Source organism: Vombatus ursinus, unplaced genomic scaffold (genome assembly GCF_900497805.2).
Source record: "Vombatus ursinus unplaced genomic scaffold, bare-nosed wombat genome assembly UNPS02014894.1, whole genome shotgun sequence".
Taxonomy (NCBI): domain Eukaryota; kingdom Metazoa; phylum Chordata; class Mammalia; order Diprotodontia; family Vombatidae; genus Vombatus; species Vombatus ursinus.
Window position 1 is genome coordinate 1,579,433 of NW_020954672.1, and position 25,663 is coordinate 1,605,095.

The 25,663-nt window shown below is 39.1% G+C and overlaps 1 protein-coding gene across 1 annotated transcript in view; it reads left to right on the top strand.

Moving 5' to 3' along the window:
- Positions 1-25,663, top strand: part of RPGRIP1 (RPGR interacting protein 1) — a 67,410-nt gene that overhangs the window by 34,422 nt on the left and 7,325 nt on the right. The window contains exons 9-21 of the mRNA XM_027843014.1: positions 1,683-1,829; positions 5,155-5,228; positions 6,863-7,008; positions 9,347-9,505; positions 10,422-10,555; positions 11,403-11,523; positions 11,970-11,976; positions 13,158-13,627; positions 13,820-13,971; positions 14,570-14,912; positions 16,057-16,853; positions 20,631-20,733; positions 23,176-23,276. Of these exons, the coding sequence (XP_027698815.1) occupies positions 1,683-1,829; positions 5,155-5,228; positions 6,863-7,008; positions 9,347-9,505; positions 10,422-10,555; positions 11,403-11,523; positions 11,970-11,976; positions 13,158-13,627; positions 13,820-13,971; positions 14,570-14,912; positions 16,057-16,853; positions 20,631-20,733; positions 23,176-23,276 (2,754 nt within the window). The remainder of the gene's footprint in view (positions 1-1,682; positions 1,830-5,154; positions 5,229-6,862; positions 7,009-9,346; positions 9,506-10,421; positions 10,556-11,402; positions 11,524-11,969; positions 11,977-13,157; positions 13,628-13,819; positions 13,972-14,569; positions 14,913-16,056; positions 16,854-20,630; positions 20,734-23,175; positions 23,277-25,663) is intronic.

Sequence of the window (25,663 nt, forward strand, 5' to 3'; positions counted from 1 at the left end):
GAAGGAAACTAGCATTCATTAAGTGCCTGCCACGTAAACAGGAACCATGCTAAGGCATTATACAAATAATATCTCATTTGATCCTTACAACAACTCTGGGAGGCAGGTGCTATTATCCCCATTTTACAGTTGAGGAAACTGAGGCAGACAAAGGTTAAGTGACCTGCTTAAGGTCCCACAGCTAGTAGACGTCTGAGGCTGGATTTGAATTCAGATCTTTCTGACTCTAGATGAGGTTCTATATTCACTGAGTCACTAGCTGCCTTGAGGTAAAAGGACTGGGCTCACGTTCAGCCTAACACATAAAGGCCTCATCGTTTTGGGTAAACCATTTAATTCATCAGTACTCTAAGGCGGGTGATGTCAAACTCAAATGGAAATAGCTTGCTGGTGGATGCATATTGACTTAGAAAACCACCAATTAACAAAATTTGTATTTAATTTTTATTTATCTTGTTAAACATCCCAATTATATTTTAATCTGCTTGGACCGTACTAGGGAATTTTGCTGGTCTCCTGATGGAGTTTGACCCTCTCTGCTCTAGGCAACTTTTTTTTTTTTGAGACAATCAGGGTTAAATGACAATGTAACCCAGGGTTACATAGCTAGTAAATATCTGAGGCTGGATTATAAATTTAGGACCTACTGCCTTGAGGGCTGGTGTTCTATCCACTGTGCCACCTCACTGCACCGGTTAGGCAGCTTTTTATGAGTTTCTGAGAAGGTGCCCACCTGCACTGGTAGAGGGCATTTACTCATCCAGGAGTTCCCTATTACCAGTGAAATCACAGTCCCAGGCTCTATCCTGATTGCAAAGATATTTTCTCTCACTGGGCTCCACTCCTCCTCCACTTCAATTTTATGTTGAGATATACTGGAAAGAAAAGAAATAGGCCTGAAAGTATTTAACTCAGCTTTGCCAAACCCACAGAGTCATGGCCATGGAAATATGGGGACTGGGTTATTTGTTAGTGAACTGGGCCAGCTATTCAGAGTTTCCAAGTTTCCAGTACTCCACTGCCACTACAATAAGTTTGGACTAGTTCTTGGCCAGTGAAACAGGCCCAGAAAACAAAGGCGTTAGGGACCAGGTGTGTCTTCACCAGCCCTTTCAAGCTCTACTGGATCTACTCTGCCTCCTCCGCCATCATCCTCTTATCCTTGTTACTCTTCTACTTCCCTAGACACTGTTAGCCCTGAATGGTGACTCTTCTGAAGCAGCCCTTTGGCTTCTTCCCAGAAGTCCATTCACAGTCCAGAGCAAGACCCTGGAATCTTGTAAATTTTGAGTAGTCTGCCTAGCTCACAAATACCTGAGTCACTATTGTTTCCACAGCAACAGCTCTGTGGATGGGGTAAAGCCAGGGTACATAGAGATACACAACAGGATCGCTTTTAATGGAGCCATAAGGTACATAAAACAAACTTGTCAAGTTTGTCTCCAATTATCATGACTATAAGAAATTTTTAGGCATTTAAGGTGATCGCAGTGGGTGATGATAGTCAGCTATACTAGTGTTAAAAATCCATTACATTATTAATCACTTTAAGTCTCAGTCACTCCCCATAGTAAATTAAGGGGTTAGAAGGGTTGCTATTGTCTCTGAAATCAGGCTTTGTGAATGCCACTTCTACCTTTAGAATTGCTGTTTTGCCTTTTTTCCTTATCACATGGCAACAGAATCAGGGAATGCTAAGTACATCCCATAATGCTCTGCTATCTCAAGTGGATGAGCTCAGTACAGAACTGAAGGAAAAGAACAAGAAGGTGGTGAGTCTGGAAAGTCAGTTGGCAGACATGTCTGTCCTACGGATTACAGTGAAAGAGGTAAGTAAACTGCATACAGGCTATGCCAAATGCTGGGCAGATTGCCTTCTGGCAATTGGAGGTGGGTTGCACTAGAAGATCTAAACAATCTCTTGCAATTCTAGGATGCTATGATTTAGAAAGTAACATAATTTTGGTCCCCTCTTCTAGCAAGTGTATTGTTTGTCAATCCATTTGGACTGGTGGCAAAAATCCCCCTGGAGAGTTTCTGGAGGAGGTTTGTTAGTCCAAGAAGGACTTTGTGAGACCTCTTGAAAGCCACCCATGTCACTTTCCAGGCCTTCTTAGTCCACTTTTCCTAGTGTAAATGAAAACCTGAGAACAGTACTAGAAGTAGAAATCCACCATCAATTTCTAGTGCTCTAAGAGCTCTGAACTAATTTTTCTGATGGCATTCAACTTAATGCAACAAATATGTATTAAGTGCCTGCCATATACAAGGCATGGTCCTAGGCACCAGGAATGCAAATATTGTTGCTCAGTCGTGTCCAAATCTTCATGACTCCCTGGACCATGGGTTTTTCCTGGCAAAGATCCTAGAGTGGTTTGTCATTTTTTTTTTCCAGTGGGTTAAGGCAAACAAGGTTAAGTGACTTGCCTAGGGTCACACAGCTAGTAAATGTCTGAGGAACTCAAATCTTCCTGACTTCAGGCCCAGCACTCTATCCACTTAGCCTAGCTGCCTCCTATACAATTTAGGCTGTGCTCTCAAGGAATTGACCTAATGTTCAGGTAGATTTCCTTGTTTCCCCTTACACATGCTGCTGTGCACTAAAATAAAACATTCAGCTGTTAACTTTAAGCCTGTCGGCTAATCATAATTAACAAAAAGAACTGCTGACAGCTCTTTTTGTTGGTATGAGGACCTTCATTAACCTAAGCTAACTGTTCAATTGTACCCACAATAGTTTTAAGAACATTTTGAACTGTTAAAAATGTTGTCGAAGACATTTCATTACAAAAAATGTTTTGTGACGTCGTACTTCAAAATATTTGTTTTAAAAATAGTTTCTTATTGCATTTTCTATCATTCCCTCTTTGCCCAAATCTAGAACAGAATCTTTTTCACCAATCAGTTGTTTCCCCTTCCTTCAAACCTCTATCTACAGGTCACCAAATACAGTTTCAATAATTTTGGATCCTCTCAGCACCATAACGAAAATCTAAGGGGCAGCTAGGTGACGCAGTGGATAGAGCACTGGCCCTGGATTCAGGAGGACCTGAGTTCAAATGCGACCTCAGACACATAACACTTACTAGCTGTGTGACCCTGGGCAAGTCACTAAATTCCATTGTCTAACCAAAAAAAAAAATCTAAGAAGATGAAACTTAATAAGGATCCATGTATACACACCCTTCTTGCACTCAGGTTGAAAATATAAGCTGCACAAGAAGAGGGTAGGCTTAGTGGTAGTTCAAAGTTATTTGTGGTTGAGTTGTGTCTGACTCTTTGTGACCCCATTGGGGGTTTTCTTGGCAAAGATATTGGAGTGGTTTGCCATTTCCTTCTCAAGATCATTTTACAGATGAAGAAACTGAAACAAATAGGGTTAAGTGACTTGCCAAGGGTCACACAGCTAGTAAGTGACTGAGGCTGGATTTGAATTCTTGAAGAATTCAAGATTCCTGATTCCAAACCCAGTACTCTATCCACTATGTCACTTAGCTGCTCAAAGCTATTTACAATAAAAATAATAGACATATAGTAATAATAGCTTGTCAGTAATTTGCTCTATGTCCTCCTCTAATATGTCTTTGGTTGTCCATTTACTTTGTTACAGGTTTATACTTTATTTTATGTGTTCATAGTTAATGTGTAGCCTCTTTTTCTAGTTTGGGTTTTGTCACTTTGCCTTATTTTGTCTTTCCAAATTTCTTTATATTCCTAATATTTCTCATTAGTGGTATCTACTCTTTTGATGGCAGCATAACACTGAGATATCCATCTGTTTAGCCAATCTCCAATTATTGGATATTTAGGCTGTTTCCAATTTGGGGTATTATAAATAATGCAATAATAAACACATTTGTACACATCTTTTTTTTTTCTTTTTAATTACATCCTTGGGGTAGATTCCTATATTGAGATTATTGGTATTTTTCAGTTTTATAAGTCTTACAGTGCACTGCCAAATTGCTCTACAAAATGATAGCACCACTTTGCAATAAGAGCAGTAAACTCTTAAGTTATCTGGTTAGCATTGAGGATAGTAATTTTTTGTTCATTTTTGCCAATTTGATAGATGTGAAAATGTACCTCAAAGTTGTTTTAATCTACCTTTTTTATTTTAAGTGAAGTTTAACTTTTCCCATTGTGTTTATTTAAATTTGTATTTCTTCTTTTATAAATTGTTTACATTTCTGGGTCATGACCCAGTTATGGATCTACTAGAGTTGTATTATTGGGTCATACCATTTTATATCATTCCTATTATGCACTCTTGCATTTTTGCGTAATTTCCTTATAAATTCTAGATTTCATGGCTTTATATCTTATATATTGCCTATACTTTTTTTCTAATTGTTGTTTTTTTCTTTTTATCTTGGGTATAATACTTTTGTCATGCAGATTTCTTAAATTATATAATTAAATTAATTTACATGTCTTCCTGTGCCCTCTAGTGCTTGAAGTACATACAATTTGCAACATATTTAAGTGCATATAGGTTGCCTGTTCATGCAAGTATTTTTCAGTTTTCTTATTATTTGTCCTTTCTTTCCATTTGTATTTGTCAGTCTTTAAGGGCAGAGAGTTTTTTTTTCACTGTTTAAGGAATCTTTATTAAAGCAAGGATGTTATAATCCAAATTACGTTTCCTTGCTCAGCTATCAATTCTGTAAGTTTTTTTTGAGAATTTTCTATTCATGTTTATTTGATGTTTTTCTACACCACATTGCACAGTACTCTGCATTCAATAAGTAATGTTTAAAGACTGACCCAGCATTCCTTCATCTTCTTTACCAGGAAAGCATTGCAGTGTGGGTTTACTCCTACATATCTGGGTTTTCTCACTGCGGGAAATAAGGTCTGCAGCTGTAAATAGTAGATGAGTCATTCTCTTTCATAGCCACGCATGAAACCATTCTTCCAGGTTTCTCATTAATTTATTTCAGCAGTCCGTTCATCATCTTCTACTCTTACTTGGTCCAGAAGGATTCTTTGGTTTGGATTGATGTTTCCCTATCTTGGTTTCTACATTCAAGGTGATTATTGGAAATAGGCAAAGAAAGTATTAATATGATGGTGAAGAGAGAAATCAAGCTCTTACAAACTCAAAGCATTAGTTTTTAAGTAGTTGAAAATTTTTTTTAATTTTTTTTTCAGTTTCAGGACAGAGTGGAGGATTTAAAAAGAGAGAGAAATCTGCTGAAGGGAAATCATGACAGACTCTTAAAAAAGTGAGTACAAAGTGAGTACCAAGGAAGGGGACAGGAAAAAAGAGGGTTCTGTCCTGATTAAGAAGAACTGAGAAAGGGAGGCTCAGGGCAGCCTACCTGGGTATAATGACCTTGATGAGCAGCTTAGAAGCTTCAATTTAAAAAAAACACATGTAGTGAGTTCTTCATTATCTGTGGTACATTTTATTAATTTTTTTTTAATTTTTGGTGAAGCAGTCAGGGTTAAGTGACTTGCCCAGGGTCACACAGCTAGTAAGTATCAAGTATCTGAGACCAAATTTGAACTCAGGTCCTCCTGACTCCAAGGCCAGAGCTCTATCCACTTCGTCAGCTAGCTGCCCCTTCTATGGCACATTTTAAAACCAGACCTAGCTTTGTATGCTCAAGGAATGCAGCCTAGTTTTAATATTAGCCTAGATAAAATATAATTTGCAAAGAATTACTCAAAAAAAACTTATTCATTTAAAAAACCCTCTCCCCTAAATGACTGTTACCCATTTTTTTTGAATCATCCATGACAGTGATGTCCAATTCAATAGATATATGCCATTTAGCCATACACAAGGATCCCTGCAGGCTGCATATTGACTTCGAAACCCATATATTATCTATGTTTTATTGTATTTTTATTTATCTTATTAAATATTTCCCAATTACATTTTAATATAGTTTGGGCTGCCTTTGGGTGTGTTGTAGGCCACTGTAATTGACACTTTGGATCTATGTTTTTGTATAAACTAGCTTAGGAGATGGATATATGTAAATATACATATATATTTATATGTATGTGTGTGTATATATGTTTGTGCTATTGAGTTGTTTCAATCATGTCCAACTCTGCATGACCCCATTTGGAGTTTTTTTGGCAAAGAAAACGGAGTTGTTTGCCATTTCCTACTCCAGCTCATTTTATAGATGAGGAACTGAGGCAAACAGGGTTAAGTTACTTGCTCAGGGTCACACAGCTAGTATCTGAGGCAGAATTTGAACTCAAGTCCTCCTGACTCTAGGCCTTGTACTCTGTCCACTGTGTTGCCTAGCTGCCTATGTGTGTGTGTACACACACACTGCTAATGTTCTACCTTCCTTTGCCCCAGAGAACTTCATTGCCAGACTAATTGAGTATGCCAATAGATCTGGCAATGAAGTTACATCCTAGTAGAACATAAAGAAGATACAGTTGCTGCCCTTAGGTTCTATAACTTTAAAATCTAGTTAAAGACGCAAGGGAGAAGAGGAAAAATATTTGTCTTATAATCAATATAGCCTGTCTTAAAAAATATCTTTGTTCATGGTTCCCAGGCTAATGAAAACCACATTATAATGGAGAAGAGCTTTGGGGGGGTGGGGCAGGACAGTGGCTTTGGCTGGCCTGGGTGGGTTATCCAGGCAGAAACTCAAGAGTCCGACAGATGGAGTGTGGATCACTCATTTTTCACGGGCCCCTAAAGGTTCCAAGGCAGTTGGGAAATGACAGTTGGATATCCAGCAGGGTAGAAAGAACATGAAGGGGAGCAGATGAGATCCTCAACATAGGAAATGCTAAAACTACGGAAAATGAAAGCCATGTTGACAACCTCAAATTATCTTTCTGATGTTTCCTCTCTCCCCCACACTTCTCTCAACATTCCCAGCGTGTTAAACAGCAATAATCAGCCTCACTGGAGCACTGACCTCATAAAGGAAAGGCTCCAGCAGAAAGTCTCTCATCTACAAGAGCAGCTGGATTCTGAGGTAGAAGAGAAGAGAAAGATCTTGCTTCAGTTGGCTAAGGAACAGGGTAAGTGACAAGGTGTTTCAGTGGGTAGAGTGCTGGAAGACCTGGGTTCAAATCCTACCTCAAAGATACTTAACTATTACTCATCAATAACTAAAATTAGGTGCTTCCACTTTAGGATTCTTAACAGATCCCTATGTAATTCCCTCCCCCTTTCTCTTGTTTCCTTGATGTTTCACTCAATTTCCTCTACTTTTTGGGGTGAAGACACAAGGAAGAGCCTAATGCACATATGAATTTAGCTGTGGGAACCTAGGCAAGTCATTCCCCTTCTTTCTTTCAGCTTTACTTTCCTACTTCTGTAAAATGAAGATAACGTCAGGCTGTTGTGAGATCAAATGAGATACTGTATCAGAAAGTACTTACTTGGCAAACAACTCTCATAACTTTGCCAAGAAAACCCCAAATGGGGTCATGAGGAGTCAGACGTGACTGAAAAACAACTCAAACAACTCAACAGCAATAATAGAAAGTATTTTGCAAACCTTAAATACACACACACACACACACACACACACACACACGGATTATTATGAGTGGGATGTTATTACATCAAACTGCTGTTGCTCATTGATGGTAGTGTCTTCCAGACTTGGGTTTGTTTTGTTTGCTTATTCTTTTTTTAGAAGAAAGATGTTTTATTTTCTCTTTTATCTCCCTTACAAAAACTCAAGTCAATATGACAGGTTGCTGTATTTTTTTATGTCTATACACGTAAGTGCAGGACAAAATGGTACAAGATGAAACTAATCAGTTATATTGTTATAAAGCCCTATCTTAATGGACTGCCATTTCAGGATTTGTAGAGGTAATAGACCGTAATCATTCCCTTTTTAATTTCCACATTTCTTCTCTTAGAGCACTCTGTTTGCATCTTTTTAAATGTGTTGTGTGTGTGTGTGTGTGTCTGTGTCTGTGTGTGTATAACCCCATGTAATCTTAATCTAACACCCTCATTTTGCAGATAAGGAAACTAGGGCTTTGGGGCAGCATCAATCTCTATTTTGGTTATTTGTACTTATGCCTAAACTCTTACTAGTCTTGTGATCTACATGAGTTCAGGGATCATGTCTCACCAAAGCTTTGTATCTCTACCAGCTAGCTCCTAATACAATGCTGTGTACAGACTAGGTGTTTAATAAATGTTTGTTGAGGGACAGCTAGGTGGCGCAGTAGAACACTAGGAGTACCTGAGTTCAAATGTGGCCTCAGACCAAACACTTGACACTTACTAGCTGTGTGACCCTGGGCAAGTCACTTAAGCCCAATTACCTTAAAAAAAAAAGTTTCAATAAATGTTTGTTGAGTTGATTTTGTAGTTTGTCATGGATAGTTAGTATAGGGACACCAGAAATTAGCTCACATTTACAATCAAAGAAGAGTGATACAGACAAACATTTGTATTTTCCCACCTTTGTAATATTTTCGTCTTCAGTAGAATTAAAGTTTTTTGTTTTGTTTTGTTTTTGGCTAGGCAATGGGGTTAAGTGACTTGCCCAGGGTCACACAGCTAGTAAGTGTTATGTGTCTGAGGCCGAATTTGAACTCAGGCCCTCCTGAATCCAGGGCCAGTGCTCTATCCACTGCGCCACCTAGCAGCCCTTAGAATTAAAGTTTTTTGTTGAGTTGTTTTTGTCTTCCATACTTAGCTTCCTGGGAGGATTGCAAATTAATCATCTTCTTCTTTGCCTTACTTATTATGCAGTCTAGGAGTATTCAAAAGTCTCTTATAATAAGGAGCTGCATTTTTAGTCATGAGACCCCTGAAATTTGGGGTTTATATGGTTAACAAGTCCTTACTTGCTGGAAGATTTTTTTTTTTTCTGACAGACCTCATATAACTCTTAGTTATGGGATACAGGTGGTAGAAGCAAGTGAATTTAACAGGTGACTCCAGTGGCTCAAACTTTCAAAAAATGTCACAGAACAATAACTCAGACTTCCCTCCGGGAGCTTGCAATCCATGGCTTAGCCATATTAGATTCATATGTGCATCAGGATCTTCCTTGTGTCTCCACCCAAGAAAAGAAAGGAAAATCAGTGAAACATCAAGGAAATAAGAGAAGGGGGAAAAATACAGAGAGATCTGTTAAGAATCCTAAAGTGGTAGCACCTAATTTTAGTTACTGATGAGTAAATAGGCTAGAGAGCAAGAAAGAAAGAGAATCGGGTGAGCAAGGGGAATAAAGAAGGTAAATCCAATGGCTTTGTGTTCCTAGGACCAAATTTACCAAGGTAACTTTGGGCAGCAAGAGATATTTTTTTCCTTTTACTAGCTCAAAAATCTTAATCAAGAAAATGTTTTAAATGCCTTTACAGACTCACTTGTTTCTTTATCCAGCTGAAAATGCAGATCTGAAGCAGGAAGTCACCCAGATGCTAATGAAACATAAAAAGGAAGTAGAACTTCTCCAACAGAAAACTACCACCATGACCACTACTAGCAGCCAATCAGATCCAGACTTTTTGCAACCTTCACACCAAGATTATACAAGGGTTGGTTTGGGTTTTTATTTTTTGTTTTTGAAACACAGGTAATTGTTTCTTAGGAGTGGTCTGAATCCTAGACAAGTCGATTAATCCTGATTGCCTCCAGAAAAAAAAAAAAGAATGTATTTTATGCATTTAAACACATTATTCTTGTAAGGGATCCATCAACCTCACTAGAAAGTCATAGAGATACATGACACAAAAAGGGTTAAGAGTCTCTGCCATGGAGTCTAAAGCAAATGATAAAAATATAAAAAAGATAAAGAATCATTTTGTTTCAGGATGAACTGGAAATTGTGAAGACAACAAGAGAAGGCTCTGGTCTTTAATGCTGGGTCAATACCCTTTTTTTAAAAAACAAATCAAATAGTAAGAGAATAAGTGAACAACCAAATAATCTGTATCCAAAGTCAAACAGAATACAAAAAGCAGTAGGGAGTTTGAGAAAAGTGAAGATGGAGAACATATCACAATGCACAAATTCTTGGGAAGCCAGATTTTATTAGTTCTAAACTATCTTTTTTCACCTTAATCCTATCCTGCTCCTTACAACTTTAGTGTACCCCCTACTATTTAAAATTCAAGAAAAAAAAGAAAAGAGTAGCATCATGGTGGTACAGGATCATAGATTTAGAATTGGAAAGGACCTTAGAGTGATCTATTCCAGGCCCCTTCATTTTCTAGATAAGGAATACAAAGAGTGGAGAGGTTGCTCAACCTCAGGGCAGAGCTAGGATTGCACCCACAGCACTTAATTGTAGTTTGTGTTGCCTCATACAAAAAATATTTTGAGGCAAAATCTGTTGATGACATTTTACCAGTAACCACTTCTTTATAAGACATTTATTATTACATTTATCATACTTAAAATGCTTTTTAACCAATTCTTTTCTCTTTGAAGACCCATGAACTGAACTGTCTACAAGAAATCCAAGAAGACGAAAAGAACCTGTCTTGGGCTTATAATGAGATGAAGGTGGCACATGCAGAAACTGCACTAGAATTAGAGAAGACAAGAGACATGCTACTTGTGCAGCACCAGATCAACAAACGTTATCAGGTGCACAAAGGAAGGGAGCAGGAAGTGGATGTGGTACTCGGTGATGCGTCACCATTTAAGAGAAGGGAAGCAAAGTTACATAGGAACTGATACATCTTTCTATGTTGTCATGTCCAGGCACTATGCCACTGTCAGCAAAGCTGATACCTGTTCCCATTGCAGAGGCTGAAAGACAACAGTGTTTTCATAAAATGCTGGCAATAAGAGTAGGTCAGGAAACGGCTACTGCATACAGGGAATGTGGAACTCTGCTGTATTTCTAGAAGCCATTTTTGCTGCTCCCAAGAACCTGACACTGCATGACACTACTACATCAGTTGTTTCCTGGGGCAATGCCATCCTTGAAGGGTTACCTAAAAAATAAATCCATGAGTAGCCACTCCATTCTTGAAGAAGCTATTGGCAGAATATCCCCTAGCCCAGTTTTCCCTGAACTTCTTAAAGCAGAGTTCTTAACTTGTAGTCCATGAACTTTTTTTCTCAATATTTCAATAACTATATTTCAGTATATTTTATTTCCTTTGAAAGCCTATGTATTTGAGGCAGCTAGGTGGTGCAGTGGATAGAACACCAGCCCTGGAGTCAGGAAGACCGGAGTTCAAATTTGGCCTTAGACACTCACTAGCTATGTAACCCTGGACAAGTCACTTAACCCCAATTGCCTCTGGGAAAAAAGAAAGAATCCTACGTATTTTATGCATTTAAACACATTATTCTGGTAAGGGATCCATCAACCTCACTAGAAAGTCATAGAAATGCAGGACATGGTAAGGTTAAGAGCCCCTGCCTTAGAGTCTAAACCATAATGATAAAAACACAGAAAAGATGAAGAATCCTTTTGTTTCAGGATGAACTGGAAATTGTGAAGGCAAAAGCTGATAATAGTGAGAGAGAGCACAAGGAGGAGTGGGAGAAGTTGAATCGACTCCTGGACCTCAAGAACAATCGAATCCAACAGCTGGAAGGTAGTTTTGGAAACACAGATTTAGTTAAAGCTTCCTCCCCCTTATCCCAGCCATTGCTAAGGGAACTGCCATCTGTTTTACTCAGTGTAGCTTCCTTACTAACCCTACTTCCCTCTGTGATTTCCTAAAAGGTGTCTTCTCTTTGTTCTTAGAATATGCTCTGGACTCAGAGGGCCTAGATTTAAATGGTGCCTCTGAAGCTTACTACTTTTGAGATCTTTGGGAAAATAACCTCCCAATATACCTTTGTTTCTTTATCTATAAAATGAGGGGTTTGGATCAAAAACCCTTTATCCCATCATCTTATTCATACTATTAGCTCGGTAGAAGAAAAGCTTGTGTCTCTTATTTATCCTGTCATTACGTTTCATTGTGTGCTATGGGAAGTGACTTACCCTCTCTGGGGTTCAATTTCTCAACTGTGAAATGAGAGGTTTCTACTAGATGAGTTCTAAGGTAGCTTTCTAATTTAACATTCTTTAAGCTACATGAAGTACAGTCAGGGGGAAATGGCTTCTGGTATTAAGAGTCACTTTGCTTTCTTCTTGCTCTGTCCTCCAGTCTCGGTGGTTTCTCCCTTAGAATCGGCACTACTTTACATCAAGCTATAGGCTGAAGCTTCTGATTGGTGCCTAGTGGAAGGTAATGGTCCAGATTAGGTAGAAAGGCTGTGTGTGGCTGCCCGTGTCATATCAGCATTGCTTAGGTCTTTGTATTTTTCCCTTTCTAATTCATCTAGAGTGAGTGCTTAATACCATGCTCAACAGAATGAAAACAAATCGTGTGACTCTCCTCTAGCTGCTCCCCTTGTCACTGATCCAGTGTGAAAGTTAAGACATCAGGCCCCACAGGGCATCTTGTAACAGACCCTCTGTGGTGGTGGGGCAATGTGATTAAATGTACCTGTTACAGGCACATGGTAGTAGTCATATATGTCATATAGTCACATGTGATCATAAGATATATAGTCACCAAAGAGGAACTCTTAAGAATATGTCATACCTTGTTCTTTCTTCATTCAACATTCCAAGCCTATTCTACTTGTTGGAAATAGTCACAGTGAATTTATTATAATGATCCTCTGACCAGAAACCATGACTGTCATGATCTCACTAGGTGACACAGTGGATAGAGTGCTAAGCTAGAGTGAATTAGGAAGATAAGTTCACATCCAGATATATATTAGCTGTATTATCCTGGGTAAGTCACTTAACTTCCATTTGCTTCAATTTCCTCAACTGTAAAATGAGGAATAATAACACTTAGCTAGAAGGGTTGTTGTGAAGTTCAATATTTGTAGAGTGCTTAGTATAGTGCCTGGCACTAATAAGTGCTTATTCTGCCCCCTACCTTCATCCCTCCCCGCTTATCAAAAACAGTTTGATCTGGTTAATGAAATTATTCATAAATTTTTTTTGAGCTTGATGTATATATTACATACAATGTTTACTTTTCAATCATCTATTTGGTCAATTCTCCCTCAAAAAGTCATTGGTTTTATTTGACATGTCAGTAACAGATTTCATATTTGAAGTTAAGACTCCCAGACATAATGCTTTGCCCCTGTTGCTTGAATGGCCACTTTCAGCCCTTTTCTGTTTCTACCAATTAGTTTACTACTCAGCTCTTGAATGAAGAGGTAGTTTTTTTTCCCCTTTAGCACAGCTCAGAGATGTGGCTTATGGTACCCTGAGGTTTCCACTGCATCTGGAAATGCCAGTCCATGGGGAGAATATGGTAGACTGCCTTCAGCTGCACCAGGGAGAAAACCTTTTTGAACTGCATATTCACCAGGCCTACTTGTCACCTGCAGCTCTGTCCCAAGCTGGAGATACCCAGCTTGCCTCCTTCTGTACCTATTCCTTCTATGATTTTGAAATCCACTGCACCCCACTGGCTGTGGGACTACAACCTCTCTATGATTTCACCTCCCAGTATGTGGTGAAAACAGATTACCTTTTCCTGAACTATTTACAAGGGGCTTTATCCCGAATTAACCTCCACCAGACTGCAGCTCTTGACCACAGTATCCTTGCAGTTGGCTGGCTTCGTTTTGACAAAGTGCTAGAGACAATGGAGAAGGTCCATGGCACTGTCATGCTTATTGGTAAGTGCCCCCCTGATTTTCCCATAACTGTTAGTATTGGCTCCCTGGCTTTCCCACAGCTCCTAGTATTAGTGTAGATTTTCCCAAGCTCCCTGGCTACTCTTGAACTGTTTTTTACAATCTCTTCCTTTGTTTTTTAACTATGTTATTACCTCTGTTTCTTCCATGCATGTCCCACTTTCTGGTCTCCAGGAAATAATGGAGAAGACTTTGGGACATTGGATTACTGGATGAGGCTGAAATCCCCCATAGCACACTGCCTACAGGCATACAATAAGCGATTGAAGGCCCAAGCATACCTGTCTGCTAATGTACTTGGGGCCAGGAAGGCTCAGCCAGAGGAGGTGAGGAGAATGCACCAATATATTTCAAAGGAGCTACTGCCCAACAGCTTATCAGAACAGCACTAGCAAGTTAATAATCCAATTCTCCTAGCCTTAATCAAGTATTCTGAGCTTATTCCCAGTTGTGGCTCCCATTCAAAGGAACAAGTCCCACTTTTTAGTCTTCATTTTTACAAAATGCATTTTGTGCATGGAACGCTGAGGAGGGATGAAAAATATGTAAAAAGTACTTTAAACTTACTTTTTAAAAGATATTTTATGGTAAGGTTTTCATTTCTCCTTCTGGGTCTAGCCAGAAGGGTACACACAGTATGCTCTCTTGAATTTAGATGAGAGAGATCCTTAATCATTTATTTTGGATTCTCTTGTTGATTGAGCTTGCACTAAATTTGAGAGTAGAGTACTTACAGATGCTTTTCTATGCCACTTTTAAAGAATAAAGACATAAATAGGCAGTGGTCATTAGGTTTCTTGTCATCACTATCATCAGGTGAAAATTCAGGAGGTCACACTCCCCGTTGGGCAGTACTCTGGTCTACTAGTCACAATTCGAGAAGCCTGCTAGCTTTTCCACAACCAATGAACTACCTCTTTCCAGTCCAGATCAGAGATTTTCAAGCATAGGAATCAGTTGTGGGTGGAAATCGTCAGGTGCTGCAACCTTCGGAGCCGACATCTCGGTGCACAGCCCAGCCCATATGCCATCTACCAATTCTTCACCTTTTCTGACCATGACACACCCATTATTCCTGCCAGCAACCATCCCCACTTTGGTGATCGGGCCAGCTTCCCAGTGCACATGACCTTGGAACTGGATGGGTATCTCAGGCAGACAGTCCTGCCTGTATATGTGTTTGATGACAATGAATCGGAGCTAGGCTGGTTCCTTGGCAAAGTTCAGGTACCTTTGCTGCCTCTTGCACAAGATAAAGCCATTCAAGGTGAGGGCTCGATGTTATTGGACCATTCCCCTTACTCCTGTCTGTGAGGTCTTCTAAAAATCCCCAAGCTATCTGTCTTGAATTGCTTGCTTGAAACAATGCAAGCTAAATAATAGCTGCAAAATAGACAATAAGGTCTCATCAAGAGTAATGGAACACAAGAATTCAGTGCCCTTATAGGAGAACCCAGGACTTTTCTGTTTCTTACCAGAAATATAAATTAAACAAAATCCCTCCAACTTGGTAGAGTCACCAATTTGAATGCTACACTCTGTCTTGGATATAAAGTGACCAAAGCTTTATAATAGTGTTGCCTGGGATTTTTCCTAGTTTAATCTTTCTGCTTTTCATTTTGAGGCTTAATGTTTCTTATTACATGTTAATGAGCTGTGGCATTAAATCATCCCCTCATTCTACTTTCTTCATTTTTTAAAACTCTAGACAATAACCATGATTATACTTACACATATCCTTTCCCCTAAATTCAATTTTAGCTATTTCTTTTCCTAAATAGAACTAACCTCACTTCTTTCTACTCTCATCTCCCCACCCCTTAACCCTACCTAACTCCCTGTCCCTCATGCATGAGAAGGAGCAGTCTTCCTGAATGTAGCTCTGGGAAGATGGTGGAGATGGGGGTGGTAGGATCAGGAAGCATTGATGCCAGCACCAACTTGGCTTACCTGGATTTGGAGACATTCATATTCTATCTCTGCTAATTTACCAGTGTGACCTTGAGAAGATCACTACCTTTTTAAGTCTTTTTATTTTTTCACCTGAAAATGGCTTTAGGAATTAGCTCTAAGGTCCCAGCTCCAAGTCTGTAACACTAGGATACTTCTGTGTGGTCTGGTTAATTATCAACATCACCAGCTACCTGAATCAAAGGTGTCCCTCAGTGGGGGCTCCTAGGAGGCAAGCCACATTTCCCTACCTCTTTTCCCACCTAGAATGCTGAAATACTTTCACTCCCCTATAAATTCAGTAATGTGTGGTGTAATTCCTGAGTAATATTAGCCATCATTATTATGTGATGGAACTTCATTTTATTACCAATAAAACTTAGATTAATTCACACCTGAAGGAAAGGCCATAATGTTGAATCATCCAGACTTTGATATCTATTCATACCTGTGTGTTTCAGGTAACTTCAACCTCAATGACCCTATGGGGAAACCCAATGGGTCCATTGAACTGAAATTGGAGTGGGAGTCTCATTACCTTTCTCCAGAGAGTTCACTGAAGCCAGCAACCCAGTCTGTTGAAAATGACAACAAGGCACCCCTGTCTGTGGAAAATTACAGTGAAGTGCCCTTATCTGTAGACAAACACAATGAGGCAAACCTGCAAGTAGAAGATTACAATGAGGCACCTCCCTCTGTAGAAAATAAAGAGACAGACTTGCATATAGAACATTACAATGAAACACCCCTGTCTGTGGAAAACTACAATGAGGCACCCCTGTCTGTGGCAAATTATGAGGCACCCCTGTTTGAAGAAAATCCTGAGGTACTCCTATCTGCAAAAAAGTACAACAAGGCAAACCTGTCTGTAGAAGATTACAATGAGGCAGACTTGTCTATGGAAAGTTATAATGAGGCGTCCCTGCATGTAGAAGATGACGAGGAAAGCCTGCCTGTAGAAAATTACAAGGTAAACCCATCCATAGAAAATAATGTTGAAGCAAAGCTGTCTACAGAAAACCTCGACGAGGCCAAGTTGTCTATAGAAAGCTGTGATGAGGCAAAAGAATCTATAGAAAACTGTGACCGGGCAAAGCTGTCTATAGTAAACTTCAATGAGGCAAAACAGTCTAGAGAAAATGACAATGAGATGCCCTTGTTGGTAGAAGATTATAATAAAGCACCTGAACCGATAGGAAATTATAATGAGAAACTTATAGAGATTCCAACTGAAGAAGAAAATATTTTATTTCACCAGGTAGGGAGCCCTTTGCCTGTTCAAGGAAGGAATGATGAAGGAGAAAGTATGATGAGGACTGGGGTGAAAGGACAGTGTTTTGCACATAGTAGGTGCTTAATACATGCTTGTTGAATTATTACTGAGAATACCGTATCAGTACCACTGAATTCACTAAACGTTTGTAAAAAACAAACAAAAAAATAACTTACTATGTGCCAGACACTGTGTTAGGCTACAAAGATTTTATGCATTTTGTAGTTATTTGGAATGGGATTTCCTATTCTTCACTCCTGTATTTTGTTATGATTACATAGAAATGCTGTTGACTATATGGGCTCATTTTGTGTTTGTTATTTTATTGAAGCTATTGTCTAAATTAGTTTCTTTGCCGATTCTCTGGGGTTTTCTAAGAAACCATTATATAATTAGCAACTAGAGATTGCTTTATCTTCTCTTTGCCTATGTTTTATCTTTAATTTCTTTTTCTTATCTTATTGTCTTCACTAGTATTTCTAGAACTAGTCAAATAACAGCAAGGAAAGGGGACCATCTTTATTTTACTCTTATATCTATTGAAAAATGGATACAAGGACAAAACTAGGACAGCTCTTGTCCTTGAGGAGCTCACTATCTATTGGGGGTAGAGGAGGAAATGTATAATATAGAAATCTAAATGTAGAATGTATACAAAATAACTTCTGGGAGGAACACAACTAGGAGACAAGACCAGACTTCTGTAGGATGTGGCATTTGCATTGAGCTTTGAAGGAGACCAGGGATCCTATGAGGCAGAGGTGACGTGGGAATACCTGTGAGACAGCTATTCAAAAGCACGGAGGGAGGGGACAGAGTACATCCTTTTCAGAGAACAGCGAAGAGGTCAGCTGGATTGAAGTGTAAAATGTATAAAGGAGGGGCAGCTAGGTGGAGAAGTGGATGGAGCACTGGCCCTGGAGTCAGGAGGACCTGAGTTCAAATTCGGCCTCAGACACATAATACTCATTAGCTGTGTCACTCTGGGCAAGTCACTTAACCCCAACTGCCTCACCAAAAAAAAAAAAAAAATATAAAGCAGAGTAATTACACTGAACAAGCAGAAGGATTTGTCTTTTATCCTAGGTGTAAGAGGCAGCTTCTGGAGAAAGGGGATTGTCATGTTTGGATTTGTGTTTTAGGGATACCATGCAGGCAGCTCGGGAAAACTGCTGTGTTTCAGGAATGGCTCTTTGGCAGTTAGCATATATAGAAAATATGTACTGGAGGAAGGTGGCCAATTAGGAGGTTGCCGCAAATAGTGTATTCTGGAAGTGATAAATTCCTAAACTAGTGTGGTGGCAGGGTGAGTGGAGAGCTCCAGACTGATACAGGAGAAGTTGAGGAGATAGAATTGTCAAGACTTAGCAACTGATCGGATATGGGGGGTAAGGTAGCAGCAACAGTCAAAGATGACACGGAAGTATGGTGAACCTGTATGCCTCAAAGGATGATGGTGAGTTCAATAGAAATAAAGAATAAGGAAGTTAGGTTTAAGTTTTAGGAGAAAGATAATTTCATTTGGATGTGTTGAGTCGGAGATGTATATGAGACATAGAGGACAGAGATGTAAAGCAAGCAATTGGTGATGTGGGACTGGAGTTGAGGAGAGAGATGAGGGCCAGATCAGTAGATTTAGTAATCATCTGGAGAGAGATGATAATTGAACTCATGGAAGCTGAGGAGAGAGAGACAGAGATTCAGAATAGGACTGAATCTTGGAGCACAATGAAATAAAGTGGGGTGGGGCATTGATGATGATCCATCAAAGGGAATTAAGAATTACTCAGCCAGGTAGGTAGCAGGAAATAAAAGAAAGAGCATGAAAACCCAGGGAGGAGGGACTATCTGAGAGGGAGGGAAGGAGTCAGTTTAGCACAATTCTTTGGTTTCACTACAGAGAACAATCATTGTCTTTGTTTCTGGGTTCCCCTGGAGTAAAGAAATAACAACTAAAATGAATTTGAAAATCTGTTTTTTAGACATTATAGTTGTGGAAATTTCTTCCTCTAACCCTTCTGAAAAGGGTTAGATGACTTCTGTTGCTGGTGTAACTGAGTCTAACCTGCAAGAAATAACAAAATAAACTTTTAGATTTAGAAAAAAAGAAAAGGAAGCCTCAGGTTGAAAGGTATATGAGAATAAAATATGACAGGAAAGATGAGTAGAAAGTAAAATCCTAGTCTTGATTGCTTGATTGGAAATAGATTGGAGGTGAGAACTGAGGGGAAGGTAAGGATCTCAGAGCTGTCCCCAAAAACCATATTCTCAAAGCTGGAGGACAGAGGCACACGCTGTCATCATGGCCATTTAACCCAAGTTGGTTATAAACACCATAAATTTATCTGAATTAGGTATTTAAAAAAATCAGTCTGTACTTTTATATGTAATGGAAGAAATGGGGCTGAGCATGTGCTTGGGCTACTTCTGGTGTCATATGGGCCTTAGACCCTTGTTAAAGGGCGTATGTGCTCCTGGTTCATCTCTTGATTTCTGTAATGGGTACGTGGCAACAAGAATTGGTGACTAAGCCAAGACAAACTACATGGTAGCATAAAAGGAGATGCCACATTCTCCTGCCTTTTGGTTTTTTCAAATGTGTGGCTTGGCACTCCAAGAGCTTTGCTTGGATTTCCCATTGAGGGCAAAAAGGAAAAAAGAGAGGGAATTCCTTTCTCACCCTCTCCAGTAGTTGTTGTGGTGGCTTCAGGTACATCATTTTGGATGTGCTTCCTTACTCCTCCCATCTCCCACAATTGTGATGACCAAGGGACGCATCAGGAAGGTCAGGTCATTCATACCCTTTACCAGGGGGCCAGAGCCTGAGCGTATACTTGCTGAGTCCCCTCACAACTGTTACAGAATCATCTTCCAGGAAAGAGAGAAAAACAATTTCCTACTAGAACTGTATGAAGATTTGTGCATAGATACTTGAATATATAGGGCCTGGAAATGGACAAAAGATTTATGTATTGAGGGGTTGGGGTGGCTACAGGTGTGATGGAAATCAGGTGGGATTAGTCTGGAAAGGCTTTAGGAAAGGGGAAGGGAAAGTCTGGAGAGAAGATAAAAGGACTCTAGATCAATAGAATACAGCTGTGCTATAGGAGAGTTCTGAAGAAGCGTATAAAATGGCTTTGGTGTTTTTGCCTTTCTTTGTATCCCCAGTGCTTAGCACAGGATCCGGCACTTAGTAAGTACTTAGTGCTACTTGACTTGAAGAGATGGGAGGAAGGTGGGAGAGGAGAAGGGGGAAAAATACTGTATTGTGGTTCAGAGGGGGAAGAACCTGAAGAAAAGCTCACATGCCTACTTGGGAGTACAGAGTCCAGGGAAAAAGGTGTAGCAAATGAATTCGGTGAGGTAAGGGGGAGCCAGTAGCTTTGGAAGCCATTTCTAAATTCTGAAGAAAGGATAATAAGTTGAAAACAATGCTCAAGGGAAAGGATTCTGGCACCTTTGTGTTGGATCTGGGAGAAGTTCAGTGACAAGGTTAACAAGGAAGCACTAATCGCCAAGGTTTTGATTCTCCTCAGCACGAGTATCATTATCCTCCTCAGTCACCTCATTAACATAAAGAAATCAGACATGTACGTCTTAAAATATCGTAACCTGATACTGACCCTCCCCACTCCCCCCAGTCCCAGCATTAATTGAGCACCTACTGCTTAGATGGTAGTATTCATAGAGACTTAATAGAGACCGAGGAAACTAGACTGAAACCACTGCCAGCTGTACGATGATGGGTGTCTTTTTCTGAAGCAGGTGAAGAAGAAATTGTCAGGTGCTACTGATGATGCACAAAAAGAGCCAGAGGAATGTCACCCACAAGTAAAGCAGCAAGAGTCTCCATCTCCTGACATTGGTATTGTCTCTTTCAGACTCCACTTGATCCTTAACCACTAATGAAACTTAGTTTAGTTACTTACTCCTTTCCTATACTATTCAAGGCTCTATTTTTACTAAAGGATAAAACAAAAGTGCTAAACCTTATGCTGTGGTAATAATCTGATGGAGTTGGTAACCAACAGCCAGGCTAATCACACGTTTAACTATGGCACCTTAATTAAAGATTATGCTAATGTTAGTTATCCCTAAAACCCCATGAAATACTGAATTGAGAGGAGCAGAAGGGGAAAGTGTGTTTAACTCAAATGTGTGTTACTGTGTATATTTTTCTCTTAGAGGAAAATCTATCTTCTTTATAGGATCATAGGGTTTAGAACTGGAAGGAACCTTAGAGAACATTCAGTAAAACTGAGACTCAGGTTATATACCTTACTGAAGGTACAAACATGGTAAAGCCTTGAAATTCTCAAAGGAGAATTGTAGGACTGGAGAGGGCACATAACTTATGGATAGAATTTTTCTTTTCTTCCTTGTAAGAAACAAGCTTCTCTGAACCATGATTCAGCTCTTTCCAATAGTGAGAACTCAGTATAGGAAATTATCTTAGAAATACCTAATCTTGGATCTTAAGCATTCTTTGTCTATGCCCTTGGCAATTAGCCTGTAAATACCAACTGAACTATTCTTTTTTTTTTCTTTTCACCTGAACTATTCTTAAGACAGGTAGGTAGTGTTGTCTAATATACTTCATCTATCTACATGTGCTTCCCATCCCTTTCCACATTCCTTTCTGCCTTGTGTCCATTGGCTTTCTATTCATGGAGAATGTGGTTGATAGAGATAAAGGAAATTCTAAGAAGATCAGGGAGTAGCTATTTAATTTATGAGTGAATGTAGAAAGGGAGACTATTTTTTTTCTTTTTATATAAGCTCCTTGTGGGTAAGGATTGTTTTACTTTGGTTTTATATCTGAAATACTTAGCATAACATCCTGCACATAGGTATTTGATACATGTTTATTGAATTGAATTAATTAGGCAGACCAAAGCAAATGTAAATAGTTTACATCTTCATATTCTTTCCAATAACTCTCTTTCTCTTGGGCCTCAGATGATCAAGAATAGAACTTCTCTATCAGCATTCTAGACACATTGGGCACAAGCCAAAAATCTGTAGTAGATCGGTCCTGGAAGAAGTTCTAGACTTAATCAACAAACATACTAGGTGTTGGGAATACAAGGACAAAATGAAACAGTCTTTCTCCTCAAAGAGTTCACAGTCCTGGCTCTTACACTAGCTATGTGGGCATGGTCAAGTCACCTAATCTCTGTTTTCTGAGCAGTTAAATGGAGGTAATATTTTTGCTACCTGTCTCAGAAAGTTGTCTGTTATAAGAAATGGGCTTTGTAAATCCTAAAGCACTATAGAAATGTAAGTAGAATAGTTGAGAGGAGGCTTCCCAGTATGTTGGAAAGAAGTATTGGCTCTAGAGTTAGAGAACCTTTTTCTGATCCCAGCTCTGTGGGGTACTTCCTGCCTGAGCTGCACTGGGCAAGTCTCTTAACTGATCTGGGCCACAGTTTCCTCATCTATAAAATGAGGGAGTTGAATAAGATGATCTTTGTGGTCCCTTTCAGCTTCAGATCTATGATTCTATGATCCTATGTTATTGCTATATTACTGTCAGTGAGTCATTATGGACATGATATATAGTGCTTTTTAAGAAAAGAAGCAATTTCTATTTAACACATAAAAATAGCTATTCTTAGTTAATAATGGTCTAATGATTATTATGGAAGATGCCATAGAAGAAAGGAATGTGCCTTGTTTAAACTCATATGTGCCTCTAGTTTTATAGCTTTATGCTTTTTTTCATATGCTGTACTAAGATAGCAACCTATTTTATTTGAGACCTTCCTGTCTCTGGGACTGCGAATACTTCAGGGTAGATCTGAAACAAGGCATTTTAAAAGCCTTGGCAGGATTTTAGTATCCCTGGGGGTAACTATTGACTGGAGGATGTACTGTATCATAGGCAACTTGGTTTATTGTAAAACAAGTGCCTATGTGACACAGAATACTCTCCTGGCATGAAAAACATATCCATTTATTTTAAACAGTGTTAAAGTGCCTGAACTTGTGTCCAGGAAGTTGCCTACATGTTTGCAGCCTCTGCTTCTGAAATATTGCCTCTCCTTATTTTTGTCTTATTCTGGAACCCTTACTGAAGGATTTTTCTTTCCTGTTTTAGAAATATGCCTGTGATAATTAGAAAATTTTCAGAGTAAGTGAAACTTTGTGAAGAGGCATCTCTGCAAAATATAATCCATTTCTGGATGCCATGACTTTATGACCTAAAGCCAAACAATGGGGTTCAGAAGTTGTGTGTATTGGACCTTTTGTTGGGAAGAGTGGGTTATCTGGCACAGAGATATAACTTCAGTCTTTTCTACGGCAGCAAATCGACCTTCTGAACAAGCTGATGAAGCCAGTGAAACACCGACAACAGACAGTGATGATGTCATAGTGACACCCCTGTCTCAGAAAGGGCCTAAGAGAGTAAGTCAATCTGGAGACAACCAATGAGGGTGAGACAAGACTGTAAACTTGGAGAACAAGTGATATTTAAGTGAAGGAATAAAAAACAGGTGCAAGCTCTACTTCTTATTTGGCCAACTAAAAATTAGAGACAATATGGTGCAGTGGAAGAGAGCTGGCCTCCAACTTACGAAGAGCTAGGTTCAAATCCCTCTTCAGACATAGGCTATGTGACCCTGGGCAAGTCAATAATATTTACTTCTCAATGTTCTTAGCAAATCTCTAAGACTCTTTTAAGTTGCAGACAAGGTACTGACCAGGGTTGGTAGAGGGAGTTTCCCCAACTAGGATCTCCTTATACCAATGAAATTACAGGTGGTCTAGTTCCTATCCTAAAAATTATGAAGTCATAGGATTTCCAGAGTTTCTAGGGCCCTCCATAGGCATCTAGTCAACTCCTAAGTTAGTGGAATATCAACATTACTTAGCCAAATTTGAATTACACTATATTGGAGATTGAGCATACTACTTACTATATGCCAAAATGATTATTTTATTTTAATTAAATGAACTTTAAAAAAATTTTTTTTGGGGGGACTAGGCAATGGAGTTAAGTGACTTGCCCAGGGTCACACAGCTAGTTAAGTGTTATGTGTCTGAGGCCGGATTTGAACTCAGGTCCTCCCGAATCCAGGGCTGGTGCTCTATCCACTGCATCACCTAGCTGCCCTGAAATGAACTCTTTACCTACAAGGGCAAACCGCCTACAAGGATTGATCTGTCACCTTTATACTCTGCACCAAACTGAGAGCAACTCTAGAGTCCAGAGTGTGCTTCTGGATTGTCTTGTTTCTGGGATCTTTCCAGTGAGACTCTTAACACATGTATTTATACACACACACACACACACACATACACATATGTATATATATGATCATTTCAAATAGAAAAACTGGTAAAAAAAAAAAAAGCTGGAACAAAAAATGGTAATGAGAATTACTGTATGGAGAGGATTTGTGAACACATCTATTTTATTAGATTTTTTAAAAAACAAATCGGCAAATCACTATTACTATAAGCCTTGTGCCAGGGTATAAAATAACTTTATTAAAAAGATACATATTGAAATGGCATTCCTTAAAAATAAATTTTGCCTGTATTGCTTGTATCAGGTGTCTGTCAGAACTCTGTCTCTGCCCCAAGTGGACAGAATCGTGGGAATTCTCATGAAGTAAAAAGAGGGAAAATTTGAAGAAAAGTCTTCCTTATTTAGTAGAGATAAGAGGTAGTAAGTAGGGGATGTAACTGCTGGGAAGAGTAGGATGATTTTTGGGAGAAAGGCAAGGAGAAGGTTTAGAAAAGTGGGATCTGCACAGAGAAAACATTCCATTTCTGCTTTCATTGCTACAGATTTCAAAAGGTGGTCAGTATTTAATAAATACTCATTGTATTTTTCTAAATGGAGTGTATGAAAGGGTCCTTATCCTCAAGGACTGTACTATTGTCATAGTGGAAATGGGTCCTTATCCTCAAGGACTGTACTATTGTCATAGTGGAAAGAGCACTGGATTTCAAGTTAGAAAACCTGGATTTAAATTCTGATTCTTTCACCTTCCTTCCTACTGTAATACTGTAAATTTTGTGTTAACCAGTTGGGAATAGGTTTCACTATCAGGAGGTTGCCCTGCATACATTCTACTTAGGGTCCCTGAGTAGAATCTATGATTCAAGAGTGTGAGAGAAAGAAATTAAACAGGGAATTTCTGATAATCAACCATTAATAGTCCCAAAGATGTATCTCAACCGTCAATCACTTAGAGTCTTGAATATTAGGGTTCTTCTGGTAGTTTCCCATTCCCCACTCATAACTGTTAGGTTTTTTTTTTTCTCTCTCTCCCAACTTTCTGTCATTCCTCATGCTCTTGGCCCTGTAAATGGCAAGGCCATTTGGTTCATGAATTCCCTGGCAAAGCATGGTGCCATCTAATGAAAGATGAGAGCAAAACTTTCAGAGTCATCTTTTTTCTTCTCCTGACCTCCATGTCACTTCTCTTGCCTTCCTTTTTATCACCAGTGTCCACCATCCTAGCCCCAAGTCCCATCTCCAAGCAACAACACTCTTTTATTATCTTCAGTCACTCAGAGAGGGTAAAGGAGAAGAGATCCTGGTACTTGCTTCATATCATTTAAGAGGAGGCCTCCTTGTCTAAAAATAATCCCCATACTACCTAAAATTCTAATTAGTGATTCATTTGGGTTACAAATATTAAACATCTCCTAGCTGTAAAATTATATGACTGTAATGTTTAAAGATTGAGAGAGGGTCATTTATATATTAGATTAGTTTAATCAGATTACTTTCCTAATATTTTGATGGAATGAGAATTTTGATAAGAGGGAAAAGGAAA